Genomic DNA, 14,838 nt, shown 5'->3' on the forward strand with positions numbered 1-14,838 from the left:
AGTTAAGAGTATGGGCTTTCAAGAGGTGGACAGGCTACAAACCCTGGCTCCACACCAGAAGCTTCCCAGCTTGGGGCAAGTTTCTTTATTATCACCTGTCTCTGATACTGCACCTGTAGGATGAGGATAACAGTAGTATATATTCAATAAGGTCACTATGATAATTAGATGAGATAACACATAAAAAGATTTAACATGGTATTTGACTGGTGGCACTGTGATATATTATTATTGTTAATAACATGTTTATTATTTACTATAATTTGGATGTTTGTCCCCTCCAAACTTCATGTTGAAATTTGATCTCCAGTATTGGAGGTGGGGCCTTATGGGAGGTATTTGAAGTTATGTGTTATCTCACCTAATTATTGTTTATCATCTGCAAACCTAACATCTATACAATGAATTCGATTTTCATTTCTCTATTCTTACATGGACAAGAAACCAAGCCAAAATACAGAGACATCCTTTCTGAACTTGATGAGCACACAGAAGATAAGCTAGGTTTTGAAGACTTCATGATCTTGCTCTTAAGCATCACTCTCATGTCAGATCTGTTACAAAATATATAGCGTGTAAAAATTATGAAATAAACAGTTTTAAATAAGTTGTATAAAATAATGGCAAAAGACAGTGTTAAGTTATTAAAATGTTTCCATCTTATTTTTAAATAATTGACTATATCAGTCATGCATCTGTAATTGCCTAGGATGGTTCTTGCTGGTATTCAAATCCAATGTAACTCTAAAAATTTATGCATACATTTCAGGAGTGTTTGAATGATAAGGTCTCTGTGTGCTTTACAATATGATAGATTTGACACCACTGAATATTAAATTGCTTTTGCCGAGTCAGTGGTGACCTAGAGCACTCTACTTATAGTCACTGAGTCACTCATTTATTCACTAAACATTTGTTGAGCATCTACCTGATGGTACTGCTGAGGATACAGTAATGCATTGGCCAGACAATTCCTTCCTTCAGGCATGCTTGCAGAAGTGTAGCAGAAGAGATGGACATTAAACAATTTTTAATTAATTGCATACACAGTATAATTAGAATTAAAATAAGGGCTATAGGATGCTAAAAGAGATTACCACCTGATCTGAGTTCAAAGGTCAGAGAAGCTTTACTGACATTCCATAAAAAGCAAAACAAAAAACAAAAAAATTGGTCCATGGATGCCAGGGATATGGGTGGGAAATGGGGCTGTCCAAAAATGGCACAAGGACTTTTAAGGGGGCTGGAAATGTTCTCTATTTTGATTGTGAGGTGGTGGTTACATGACTGCATGCATGTGTCAGACTCATAGAACTGCACACTAAAAAGAGGAATTGTACTGCATGTGAATTATACCTAAATAAATCTGACTTAACAAAACAATAAAACCCAGTATTCTTGTAATCTCTGACCACAATGTAACCAACAACTCCTTGGGATTATGATGTAAAAGTAGTCATATCCCAGAGACCCACACTGACCCCCATGACCACATCTTGTATTACTGAGTTTAAATTACACATACACACACACACAGAGAGAGAGACAGAGAGAGAGAGAGAGAGAACATCAATGTCTGAACCTTTAAGATAGATTCTCACAAAGACTGTTATTCACAAAGGACCTTGCCTAAGAACAGCAGGCCTCAGTAGGGTAGCTCAGCATATGGCGATGGGCACTCAAGGTCCCCAGAGGGGGCACTGGGCAACAGCCAGAGCCACAGACTTAATCAATGTGGCTTTCAGAGATGCCATCTTACTCTCTCTTTACATGGGAGTAATAATGTCTCCACTTTCCAACTGCAGGAACTGAGGCTTTGAGTAGCTAAATGATGGTCCAGGATCATTCAGGCAATCAATTTCAGAGTCAGAATCCTGGCAGAAGCAAAGAGGTGCCGAAAGGGGAGGAGAAAGAGGAGACATAGTTTTCTGGCTTTGATTCCCATTTTGTTCCAGTCACGTGCTCAGCTCCACAGTCAGGCACAGTCACCTAACATGTACTGCACTTCTACTGCAGGCCGTTGCCAAGAGAAAAGTAAAGAGAAATGAGTCACAGTCCTTACCTTCCACGAGTTTATATACATGTAAATGTGGTCTGTTGGAGCTATTCTACAATGTGTGGTAGAACTGTACTTCTCTGCTTCCTTACAGTTGAGTGTGTCCATCCTTTGGCCAGTGACATTTGAGCTGAAGTGAAATGTGCCACTTCCAGGTGGAGGCTCTGAGAGCCTGGGCTCAATTCACTGCCCTGTTTCCCTGGGCTGTGATAACTGGCAACATGCCCCATGGAGGCTGTTCCTTCAGCCAAGGTCCTGAGGGAGGCCGATTTGGAGCAGAAGCCCATACAAACTGATATGGACATCTCGCTGAAGGAAGAAATAAATCTTTTACCAGAAAAAAAAAAAAAAAGACCTTTATTCACTGTAAAATTATTATTACTTGCCAAGTCCCTCCCCGACCTCTCATTTTCTTCCCAGCCCAACATTGTATGCCTCATAACCTATGTTAAGAAAATCCTTTCTGGAGAGAAACCTTCAGCCTTGCTCTGCTGAAGTGCTGCCTCATCCTGTGGTTTTCCAGATCCACCAGAACCCAACACCTTGGCCCTCCCTACTTCCCAACCTCAGACATTCTAAATCCAAGAGCTTACAGACCATGTAAAAGAAAGCCTCAGACTTTATCCTCTCATTGTTTTAATAGGAGGCAGATGTGTTTAATGAAAACATTCAAACTCACTTGTCTGACAAAAGAAGAAAAAGGAATTAAAGAAAATTTGTTGTATGTCCAGTTTTCAAAGGCTTCTTGCTTTGAGCTGTTTCAGGTTGAGTGACAGAAAAGCTTTTTTATTATTATTATTTTTTTTTTTTTTACAAACACAGGGCTCATACTATGTGCCAGGCACTGTTGTAGGGAGTCCCAAATAGTAACTCATTGAATACCCATAACAATATTCTTTTTTTTTTTTTGAGACGGAGTTTCGCCCTTGTTACCCAGGCTGGAGTGCAATGGCGCGATCTTGGCTTACAGCAACCTCCACCTCCTGGGTTCAGGCAATTCTCCTGCCTCAGCCTCCTGAGTAGCTGGGATTACAGGCACGCGCCACCATGCCCAGCTAATTTTTTGTATTTTTAGTAGAGACGGGGTTTCACCATGTTGACCAGGATGGTCTCGATCTCTTGACCTCGTGATCCACCCGCCTCGGCCTCCCAAAGTGCTGGGATTACAGGCTTGAGCCACCACGCCCGGTCAACAATCTTCTTAGACAGGTATTATTATTACCATCTTCTTAGACAAGTATTATTATTACCATCTCATAGATGAGGAAACTGAAGCATGAAGATTTTTATTTTCGTGAATCACACAACTAAGCAAATTTGAGAGTTTCCTGCCTTCCCCAAGGGCATTGTTAATTTTGCTTTAATATTAGACTTGTGAGCAATAATATTATAACTCACCAAAAATAGCTGTGCACATTTCAGGCACTGTGCAAGAGATAGCAGTACCAGCTGTGCCCTAGAGAACCATTTGGCATTCCTCAAATAGAAGTCTGTGGGCTGTTCTCCCTCAAAGCCCTTTGTGTCTCAGTTGCAAGTAGCTGAATATGGCAACCTTGGTAGCCAATGAAAAGGTCATATTCACACCTTTCAGAGAAGGAAACCAGAGAGCCTGACCAATGGTATGATGAAGAATCTTGGAGTCCTTCCAACTCTATGGGCTCCCAGTAAGAATTTTTGAAAATCCATCCCAGATGGAAAGTCACACTTTCTGGGAGGGATATCAATTATAGAATCTATTTTAGCCTGATGCAAAGAATGCAAACAGCAAAAGCACATGTACATGTTGAAGCATCAGTAACAGACAAATCAATGAGTGTGATGCTAAGACACTAGAACATAGGCGATCTACTTTTTGGTTCTAGTCCCAAGAGCATGAGCTCTACTCTAAAAACCAAGCTGCCATTTTGAAAATGTTACTGATCATCACAAGTGAGATTGTGATGCAAAACTGTCTTGAGATCCCTTGGTTGAAAAGAAAAAAAATCCATTCCAATTACACATATATACATATACACACACAAACAGGAAAAATGAGAGGGTTGTATTTATCAAGGTACAGCGCATATAATGGATTGAAAGGGTAGAGAATGCAATGAATGTCCACACAATACTGAAAACAGCAATAGAAAGCAAAATTGAGGCTTCACTCTCAGTTTCTCTCAAATGAATTGGTTTCTGATCTCTGTTTCCCTCTGCATGTGGTCATTATTCTGTATTTTCCTTCTATCTCTATTTCCTAATCTATTATTTCTGGATCATTGGCACAAAAGCTAAACACAATGTTCCCATTACTGACTTGACTTTTCTCTTTAAATGCTCATCAGACACTCAGTAGTTTCTCAGAAGGCCCAATTCTTATCCCAGGAGAGAGACATTGATCGACTGAGTTCAAGTAATGACTTATAATCTAATCGTCTGAGGTCAAGGAGGAGGCTGACATGCTCACTCAGCAGGGACTGTGGGCACTGACTCTTGCAGAGTCTGTGGGCAGATTCTCAAAGAAGGAAGGGAGGAAGTGATTGATAGAGGAAATTATAAGAATCTCTAGTACAAAATCCATAACTTGGACTAGAAGGACAATGTTATTTGCATCTCAGATATGGGCTCGGCAAAAGTGTATTGAAGGAATAATTTTGTCTGTTACTCCAAGTGAAACCGTTTATGTACTGTCATTGTACAAAAGAAGCTAACTTGAGTCTCCCTGGGAAGTTTTCCTGTGATTAAATATAGCCAAAATATTCCCATATAAGAGCTGCAGCACCCTTGCAATTTGAACATGATAAAACATACCCAATCCAAGAACCTCTAATTTTCTTTATTTTAGCATCTAAAAATGGATCCAACTCTGAAATCAGGATTTGTGCTTTTAATAGTTTTTTGTAAAAAAGAGGGAGAGGGTTGGAAGAAAACCAATAGCAATCCTGTTCATCAGCTGACCTCTTCATGGATAGAGCTAAGAAGATCTCTTGGGGAGACCATTCCACTGAATATGAAAAGGTTGGGCCAGCCCATTAGCAAGTGGGGAGAGTGACCCAGGGAATTCAAGCCTGAGAGATTTGTTGTGCTAGTCTTCTCTAATTTCAGTTTAGGCCACACAGATTCTGATTTCTCTTTAATCCTTTAGGAGGTACAATTTTTAAATAATCAAATGCAGGAGGTGGTATGGTATAAAATGGAATTTTTAATGTTTTCTACTCCCACACACTTGAGGAATACCACACATTCCTGTTACAAGTTCTCAGTACCTTATTCACAACTCTAAATCTAAAGAACGATGACCATTTAAATTTTTTCTTAACTATTTGGTAACAAATCACAAACTGTAACTAACTAGAGGCTATCTGTGGTCTTTATTTCTCCCACTTTGAGTGAGTGTTCAGCGTATACAGCTAGGAGATCTATGCCCCTAGAGAAATTGCTGATTTATAGAAGTGGGCCAGAGAGAGGACCTGAACTCTAGTCTCAGACATACCACCACAAGCTGGGTGGCTCTGTAAAAGTCCTCCACCTTTTCTAAGTGGGCCTCGTGTTTTTCTTTCAAATAAAATTTTGAGATCAGAAAGGGGCCTATTTTCTTACAGAAGTTGCGGTGGGACTTCAGGAGGCATATACACATTTCAGGAGCACAAAGTGTACCTAGACATATGTCTGATATCTATTCTAACTCTCCTGATTCTAGACAAATGGTTACTATCATTTTCTTTATTAATAGCTGCCCTTTATAGAACATCTACTGCACTCAAATATTGTTATATAATCTTTTATTTATTTATTTATTTATTTTGAGATGAAGTCTAGCTCTGTCGCCCAGGCTGGAGTGCAGTGGTGTGATCTTGGCTCACTGCAACCTCCATCTGCCAGGTTCAAGCAATTCTCCTGCCTCAGCTCCTCCTGAGTAGCTGGGATTACAGGCATGCACCACCACGCCTGGCTAATTTTCTTGTATTTTCAATAGATACAGGGTTTCACCATATTGGCTAGGCTGGTCTCAAACTCCTGACCTTGTGACCCACCTGCCTTGGCCTCCCAAAATGCTGGGATTACAGGCATGAGCCACTGCTCCTGGCCCTCTGTATGGTCTTTTTTAATTCCCTATACAGCTTTAGGAGATTGATATTTCTCTATGTTACAAAAAGAGAGTGAAATTTAGAGAAAGCTGAGTGTCCTATCCATGATCTCAGAGCATTAAGTGGCAGGTCAAATCTAGGATTGCAACACAGGCTTATTTCATACTGCAGTTAAGCTTCTTTATGATACCAGGAGTATCATAAAGATAAAACCATCAAAGGAGCCTCTCTCATTATTTAAAGTTTATACTTAATTACAATAAATTTATTATGTACAATGAGGAGGAGGAAGAGGCAGCAGCATATTTCCAGAGCTCAAAAGAATCAAGAAGAGTTTTATGGGTTTTCTTAATGCTCTAACAATATAACAATTCCCTTCCTCTCTCTGTCATTTAGTTTAGTTTTCCAGAAAATTATTCCTTTGGGAGAAGGGAATGGAGTTTTTACATCTAGCCCATGGTTTTCCTTAACGAAGGTACAAACAGCTGGGAAGAAGACCATAGAAGAAGGGAAAGGAAGGCAGAAGAGCCCCTGGGAAAGTGAAAGCATCTTCCTGATCTTGACATACGGCAGATGGCACAGTAGAAACACTGATGCAAAGGTTAGAATGCTTTTACTTCCAGCTGTGTACCTGCTACCTCCTCTCTAGCTCTTAGATTCTCCCTTAGTAAAAAGGGACTCTGTGACCAAATGTTCCCTAAAATCCCTTCCCATTCTGATACTTTTACGCAAATTAATATTTTCAAAAAGAAAATTATAACAAAGTGCTAACATGAACATGGGCAAATCCTCATCACTTAAGAATCTGTCTCTTCACAACCTTTGACCATGGCAGTCTGTCGCATAAGCGAGCACACAGAGGGCTAAAGGTCAATATGCAGATGATGTCCTCTGAGGGAGAAGAAGAAGAGGGGCAGGGGGAAGCTGACACATTCTCAGTGCTTTTTAGATTAAGAACATGAAGATAAGGTCAAACATTTCATATGGCCATCTGCTAACCTGTAAGATCTTTAAAAGCAAAAGCCCTGCCTGTCTTGTAGAGTAGCTTCAGCACCTAGAACAGTCCTCACATATAGTAAGTGCTTAGTGAATATTGAAAAGAAAAATGAATGGATGAATGAGTGCTTCTCAAACAGAAAGGGTAGAAAGGGGACTATTAACATATTTGCTTATATGCAGGTCAATGACACGCCAAAAAAAGAAAACACAGGTGTGCTCTAGTGGTAGATAAGTAAACTAGGTCTGATCACAAAGACTATGCTAGTTTTCAGAATTGGTGGAAGGGAAAATGGACTCCATTTAAGACTCCATTTAGCTCAGAACTAGCAAACAAGCAGTCTTCAAGATCAAAGACACTCTGTGTCTTTGTGTTACTTCAAAGACACAGAGAATGCAGCACACTCATTGTTTAATGGTCAATGAAGTTCTCACAGAATGGGAACTCCAACAAGACAAAGAAGCTCAGAACCCAGAAACACCTGCCAGCTGTGAATGTCTGGGGGAAAGAACCACATGAGCATTCGAAGACCCTTCTGTTTATTAATTTTGGGATTTCACCTAGGCCAGCCAATTTGTGGAAGCCGATTTTTATTTATGAGATAAAGTCATTTCAAAACGTAATGATTTAGTTTTTATATTCAATGATAACTTCAGTAGCCTCATCTCCTCCTCAGTCCAGTTTCTTGTCCTTTTACCCTAAGGGTGTACTTTGACCTCAAATAGATTTTCAGTCTGCAGTGGGGAAATCTCTGGACTTCTCACCCAGAGAGGCAGAGAGCTCAGGAAAAAGACAAGGGCTTACTTGGTTGTAAGGCTGCTGCATCTCCAGCGGCCTGTACATGTTTGGAACTAGCTGCTGTCTTACAATCTCTTTCTTTGAAAGAATGAAAGCTATAGGTATTGTGGGGGCCTCTGGAGGGCTTAATGATAATCAATAACAAAAATTAAAGATGGGAAAAGGAGAACCACAGGAGATTTCTTAAAAAAATCTTCGATTTCTCTGATACGTTGGTCTTCAAGGAAAGAGTTTTGATTTCCCCTGAAAAGCATGTGTAGAATTGTAAAGACAATGAATTGCACAGTAATGTAGCTCATCGCTCATGAGCTGTCCTTGCTAGATTTCCTTCCACCAAGCTCCTTCTCCGAAACCAGGATGGGAGGAGACGTGAAGAATGGAAATAACTTCCGATCTCTGAGGTCATCACCTGGGATTGGATTGTGGTTCTTTGGCTCCCTGGAACTCTTTTGAAATTAAGCTAGGAATGGATGACATGGCTTTCAACTACCCTAAGGCCACACACAAAACAAACTTGATTATGATTGTCTCTATTTTGTTTTAAAGACAGGATTTTTGCTTTGTTACCCAGGCTGGAGTGCGGTGGTGTGATTGATTATAGCTCATTGTCACCTCAAACTCCTGGGCTCTGGTGACTCTCCCACCTCAGCCTCCAGAAAAACTGGGGCTACTGGAACATGCTACCACAGCTATTTTTTTTAAATCTTTTGTGCAGATGGGGTCTTGCCACGTTTCCCATTCTAGTCTCAAACTCCTGGCCTCAAGTGATCCTCCCATCTCAACTTTCCAAAGCTCTGGGATTGTAGGCATGAGCCACCCTGCCCAGTCTTATCTCTGATCTTTATTTTAACGATTTTGAACTGTCTGTGTTACTTCACAGACACACAGAATGAAGTACTCTCATTGTTTAAGTGTCAATGAAGTTCTCACAGAATGGAAAATATTTCAAGACAGAGAAGTCCAGAACCCCAGAAATACCTGCCAGCTGTAAAGATCTGGGGGAAAACCACATAAGCACTCAAAGACCCTTCTGTTTGGTGATAATGCAAAAGCTCTGGAATAGCATGTCATCATGGAAATTATATTAGTTGCTCTTGAAGAATTCCAGCCTGAGAACTGAGATTTTTATTCATCTCCGTATCCTCAAGATTGCTGGTTGTCGACCTGAATCAGAAAAGTAGAAAAAACAATGGTGGAAAACGAAACAGAAAATATTAATGTGATGCTAAAGGTAATGGCAAAAACCATGATTACTTTTGCACCAACCTAATAGATATCTGTCAATTCTCCCTCACATTGAATCACTCCAGTTAAAGTTTTTACAAGGTGGGTTTAGGGGGTGATGCTCAAGACCATCCAAGAATTCCCATTCCTCGTGTGCATGGGTTGAGGCTCAAGCACAAAGGAGCAGAACACTGTTAAAGACAGATTGCTCCAGACACTTGTCAAAAATGAGAAGACAGATTTTGTTCAAGTAAGTACAGTAGAGGAGAGAGATTTCAGTATAGAGCTGAGCTCCACTCCAAATTAAATAGACAAGGAAGACTTCATTTAAGACTATTGCAACTGGAGAGAGAGATGGAACTCAACTCTAAATACAGTAGGGGCAAGGGGGATTTATAGCCAATGGGGAGGGTGAGGAAGTGGATGAAAAATGTCAAGGAGGAGACTGGTAAGCTATCAAGGATCATGGAGATGAGGAGCTTTATTGGATGTCAACGGTGAGAGACTCATACTAAACAGAGTTTGACAGTCTAAGGACAAAGCCTACTGGAGAAGAGGGCTCAAATGAACCTATATAATTTGGTCAAGGAGCTAGTCCAGGAGCAATATGTGGTACCTCTACTATGATACAAAGATTATTGAAGCATTCACTCTCCCATCCACATGGTCAACAAATATGTACAAAGCACTTCTGCTGGGTTCTGGGATACAGTGAGGGAGCAAGACAGGTATGATCCTTGCTCTCACGGAACTACATGGAATTGTCATGGCACTTACCAACCTACATAATTTCTAGTTTGCAGAAACTAGAAATTATATAGTTCAACTAGAAATTATGAAGTTCAGTAAGTGCTGTGAGAGGGAAAGTATAGAAATATTCAATAGGGGTACCCAACCCTGGTTTTGAGTTTTTTGTTGTTTTTTAAATAACTTCATAGATGATATTTGTCTAAGGCCTGGAAGATGGGTAGAACTTGGCAAGGCAGCAAGGACAGAGAATAACATCATTAAGAACATGGCAGGTTCAATAAACTGGAAAAAAAAAAAAGCATGATACAACCCAAATGCAGCATGAGGCAAAGATGTGGGAGAGATGTGAGAAATTAGGCTGGGAAATTGGATAGAGGCCAAATCAAAAAAAGCCTCAACAGCCACATTAAAAAGATATATATATATACAACTTCTCCTCGACTTGTGATGGGGTTACATCCCAATAAACCCATCGTAAATTGAAAATATTATAATTTGAAAATGCATGAAATACACCTAACCTACCAAACATCAAAGCTTAGCCTAGCCCACCTTAAATGTGCTCCAAACACTTCCATTAGCCCACAGTTGGGCAAAATCATCTAACACAAAGCCTATTTTATAATGAAGTGTTAAATATCTCATGGAATATATTGAATACTATACTGAAAATGAAAACAGAAGCCGAGCGTGGTAACTCATGCCTGTAATCCCAGCACTTCGGGAGGCCGAGGTGGGCGGATTACCTGAGGTCAGGAGTTTGAGACCAGCCTGACCAACATGGTGAAACCCCATCTCTATTAAAAATACAAAATTGGCCAGGTGTGATGGCACATGCCTGTAATCTCAGCTACTTGGGATGCTGAGGCAGGATAATCACTTGAACCCAGGAGGCAGAGAATGCAGTGAGCCGAGATTGTGCCATTGAACTCCAGTCTGAGTAACAAGAGTGAAACTCCATCCCCCCAAAAAAAAAAAGAAAGCAGAATGGTTGTATGGGCATGCGAAGTACAGTTTCTACTGAATACATGTTGTTTTCACACTATTCTAAAGTCAAAAAAACTGTAAGTTGAACCATTGCTAAGTCAAAGACCATCTGTATGTTTATTGCAGGACTTTCCAGACCCTTCGTTTAGTAGATATCTTAATTTGGTTTCCCCTAGAAGCATATTATTAAATAAGAATTAGAATTTAATTAGCTTATATGGGACGTTATATCAGTCAACTTTACCAGGAGAAGTGAAGCCAATCAATACAGGGTACATTAATGAGCTGATTTACCACTATGGGGACCCAGAGCTCAATCCCACTGGCGATCGCTGAGAGAGACAATGTAGAATACATCTCAGAGTTATCCCAACCAACAGGCAAGAAAGCTGTGGAATTCTCCCAACTACCCTCCCTCATTTGTTGAAGTCTGCTTTCATAGGTGTTGACTCTCAGGTACTTCCAGCTTGCTCTGTAGGTCACAATGTGTACTTCCTGAGTCAGTAGTAAAAGAAAACAAAAAAAAACAAAACAAGAACCCTGGGCAAAAGCCACATGAGCTTACACTATGCATAGTGTTCAGAGAATACAAGTAGAGCAAGAACAGCAACTCCTCCAATAGGGAACGTGATTTGTGAAGCTCCAAGAGGTAGATTAACTTTGGGTTTTCCCAAAATATTTGACCACAGAATCTTCTTTGTATAGAACATCCTGAAGGCTAGTTATGTTTCACATAATAAACTTCGAGAGCTCCTTCTACATCAGTAGTCAATAAACTTTATATGTAAAGGACAAGATAGTAAATATTTTTGGACTTATGTGACATATGGTATCTGTCACAATTGCTTAACTGTTGTCACACCCCCCAAAACAGCCATAGACAATATGCAAATGGATTTCCATTGTTGTGTTTCAATAAAGCTTTATTTACAAAATTAGGTGGCAGGCCAGATTTCACCCATCAGGTGTAGTTTTCTGACCCTTGGTCTGGCCATTCCTACAGCTCCATCCAGCTCTAGGATTCTAAGACATGTGTGTGGTTGCCCTACACAGCAGAGAGGTCAGATTGATCTTAGCAAAGCCTTAACTCTCTTCTCTCATGTGGATTCACAGTAAATGTGCTTCAGATCGATGTACCTAACCACTATAGAAGCCCATCCCAGCCGGCCCTCTGCCACAGCCTGTTCATTCCATTTTGCTGAAAAAAAAAGCAAATGAGCCTAAATTTAATTAATCTGCTAGGGAAATAAAAATAGTATTGCCTGAAGCTGCCTGATGCCAAGAATTTTCTGTGTCACAGGAAGAGAAAAATAAATAGTGGCTCAAAATAAACAAAGTTCTGCTCAGCCTAGGTTCCTAAAGAGATATAAAGACTGGGGGAGGAGGAAAAGGGGTCAAAGAACAAAATCCAACTTCAGCTTCTTTATTTTCAAGCTTGAAGACGTAAGGACAACAGTTCCTCCCGATACACCCATTTAGCCTACATTTATTAGCCACCTAGTGAATGCTGAACATTCGTTCCTTAATTCAATAAAAATATATTGGATGCATAATTTTTGCCAGACGCAGTGCTAGACAGGAATGGCTACATAATTGATTGGGCCCTGAATTCTGCAAAACAAAACTTTGGGGCTTCTGTTGAGCAATTACAGTATTAGGAATTTGAAAATGATGACAGGAGAGTACTACACGAAGCCTGGGGCCCTTCTGAGTGCTGTGCAATCGCACAGGCCACACACCCAAGAAGCTAACCCTGGCTAGGCATTGGTGTTACAAAGATACATATGGGGTTACAAAGAAGATGTCAGTCTTCAACCTGGAGAAGCTACTATCCAAGAAGGGAGAGAAGATTTGTGTAGTAAGACTATCAGAGCTTCGTGTCTTCCTTTTCAAATCCTTCACCACATCACATCCCAGTGAGCTTCTACATTCAACAGCCAGCACCTGCGTCTCTCTGTTGACATCTGGCCACAGGCTGCTGGAGCCACTTTGCCTGGGAGCTCAGAGAACTGGAAGTCCTTCACCATTGACTTGTGTGCAAGTCCATCTAGTCTGTTCCTTGCTCCTAGTTGGGTCAACCTTGAGGCCAGATGTGCATTCATCTCAGACCTTCTCTGCAGGATTAAGTCACACCCTAGCCTGGTTCTCTTCCCTTCCTATTTCCCTACTTTTCTACCAGTTCTTCCTGGGAACACTTCCTAATAGATTATTTCACACACAAACTTTCATTTCAGAACCTGCTTTTGAGGAACCCAATCAAAAACACATACATACAAATTATGGGGGAATGTTAATAGATTAAATATCTGTGACTCCCAAAAATTCTTATGTTGAAATCCTAACTCCCAGTGTGATAGTATTAGAAGGTGGGGCTTTTGGGAGGTGACTAGGTAATAAGAGTGGAGACTTCATGAATGGAATTACTGCCCTTATTAGAAGAAGAGATTATCTCTCTCAGCCCTGTGAATATTCAAGGGGAAGTTGGCCATCTGCAAAGCTGGAAGAGTCTGCCCTCACTAGGCACCAGAACTGAAGGGCACCTTATTCTTGAGCTTTCCAGCTTCCAAAACAGTAAGAAATAAACGTTGTTTAGGTCACCCATCTATGGTGGACTGTTATAGCAGCACAAATTGACTACGCTAAGGACTAAGGTACAAAATGAGAAAGGGTGGAGATCCTGAGAAAGTACTAGACCTATTCAGAGATGGGGAAAGGTTATTCCCCGTGAAAGCAGAGAGTGGCACAGGTGGGAGGAATCTTGGGTGAGTCACTGTTTATGGTAGGTCTTGACTAATGAATATATTCATATAGTGAATAAGGAATTGTGGAAGTAGGAGGAGATAGTGTGTTTATTCTGTTTATTTCCCCAGATCTTCTCTTTAGTCTTTTCTACCCTGCTCTGATTCTAGGAAGGCCGGCCTGCATGGACTGTATCAACAGGCAACCTTGCCTTTGGCTTCTGGTTGTATTAGGCCAATGACCTTGTAGAGATGAATGGTGGAGGAACATGAATATGTAATAGCTAGATGGACAAAAGGAAGGATGAATTAATAAAATCAGTGGCCTCTGAATGTTACTATTAGGTGGCTTGACCTTGACTTTCTGATACATATTTGGGTAGAATCATGTGTTCATTCTTCTGTGATATTCCTCAGGTTCATTCATTCATTCTTTCCTTTCCTTCTTTCCTTCTTCTTCCTTTCCTTTCTCCGTTCCTTTCTTCCTTTCTTCGAGACAGTCTTACTTTGTCGCCCAGGCTGGAGTGCAGTGGCACCATCTCGGCTCACTGCAACCTCCATCTCAGGTTCAAGCGATTCTCCTGCCTCAGCCTCCCAAGTATCTGGGACTAGAGGTATACACTACCACAGCCAGCTAATTTTTGTATCTTTAGTGGAGATGGGGTTTTACCACATTGGCCAGGCTGATCTTGAACTCTTCACCTCAGGTGATCAGCCTGCCTCAGCCTCACAAAATGCTGGGATTACAGGTGTGAGTCACCACACTCAGCCTCTCAGATTCTTATTTAGTTCTATGGCTGAGTTTTAGAAGTCCCATTTCAGAGGATAATTAATAGAGTCATATTTCTTCCAACAAAGTTGGAATCTGAGCTGTTTGTGCTCTTGGCACAAAAGAGGATGCTGACAGGAGGATGCAGTGGCAGAAAAAAAAATTATGAGAAGCCTTTTGCAAAGTAAACATCATTAGGAGGAGGGAGTGATGAAACTGAAATAAAAGTTTCCTGTTGAAGTCTACTTTGTATTACAAGTCATGAAGGGGCTTGACTGGATAGCTTGTTGGTGACAAATAGCCTGCAATTTATTTCTTTCTCTCACTGGCTTCTGGCCAAACATGCTGCAACATACACATAAATGTCATTTGACAGCACCTTTCAGCATGCTGAGGGAGGATGAGGCAGGGCTCTGCTCAAAGAAACACCTGGGTTTTTGGAACTGATTCTA

General features: G+C 40.7%; 1 protein-coding gene and 1 long non-coding RNA gene across 2 annotated transcripts in view; one reads left to right on the forward strand and one right to left on the reverse strand.

Moving 5' to 3' along the window:
* The window catches only part of SNTN (sentan, cilia apical structure protein), a 42,295-nt gene extending 41,702 nt beyond the window's left edge, over positions 1-593 (forward strand). Inside the window, 1 exon segment of the mRNA XM_064367324.1 lies at positions 442-593. Coding sequence (XP_064223394.1) covers positions 442-593 — 152 coding nt within the window.
* LOC135270842 (uncharacterized) overlaps positions 1-14,838 on the reverse strand; it is a 184,209-nt gene that overhangs the window by 143,173 nt on the left and 26,198 nt on the right. The gene's annotated exons all lie outside the window — the stretch shown is intronic.

The sequence above is a fragment of the Aotus nancymaae genome, unplaced genomic scaffold (assembly GCF_030222135.1).
Source record: "Aotus nancymaae isolate 86718 unplaced genomic scaffold, 86718_ANA_hifiasm-v0.15.2.pri h1tg000067l, whole genome shotgun sequence".
NCBI lineage: Eukaryota > Metazoa > Chordata > Mammalia > Primates > Aotidae > Aotus > Aotus nancymaae.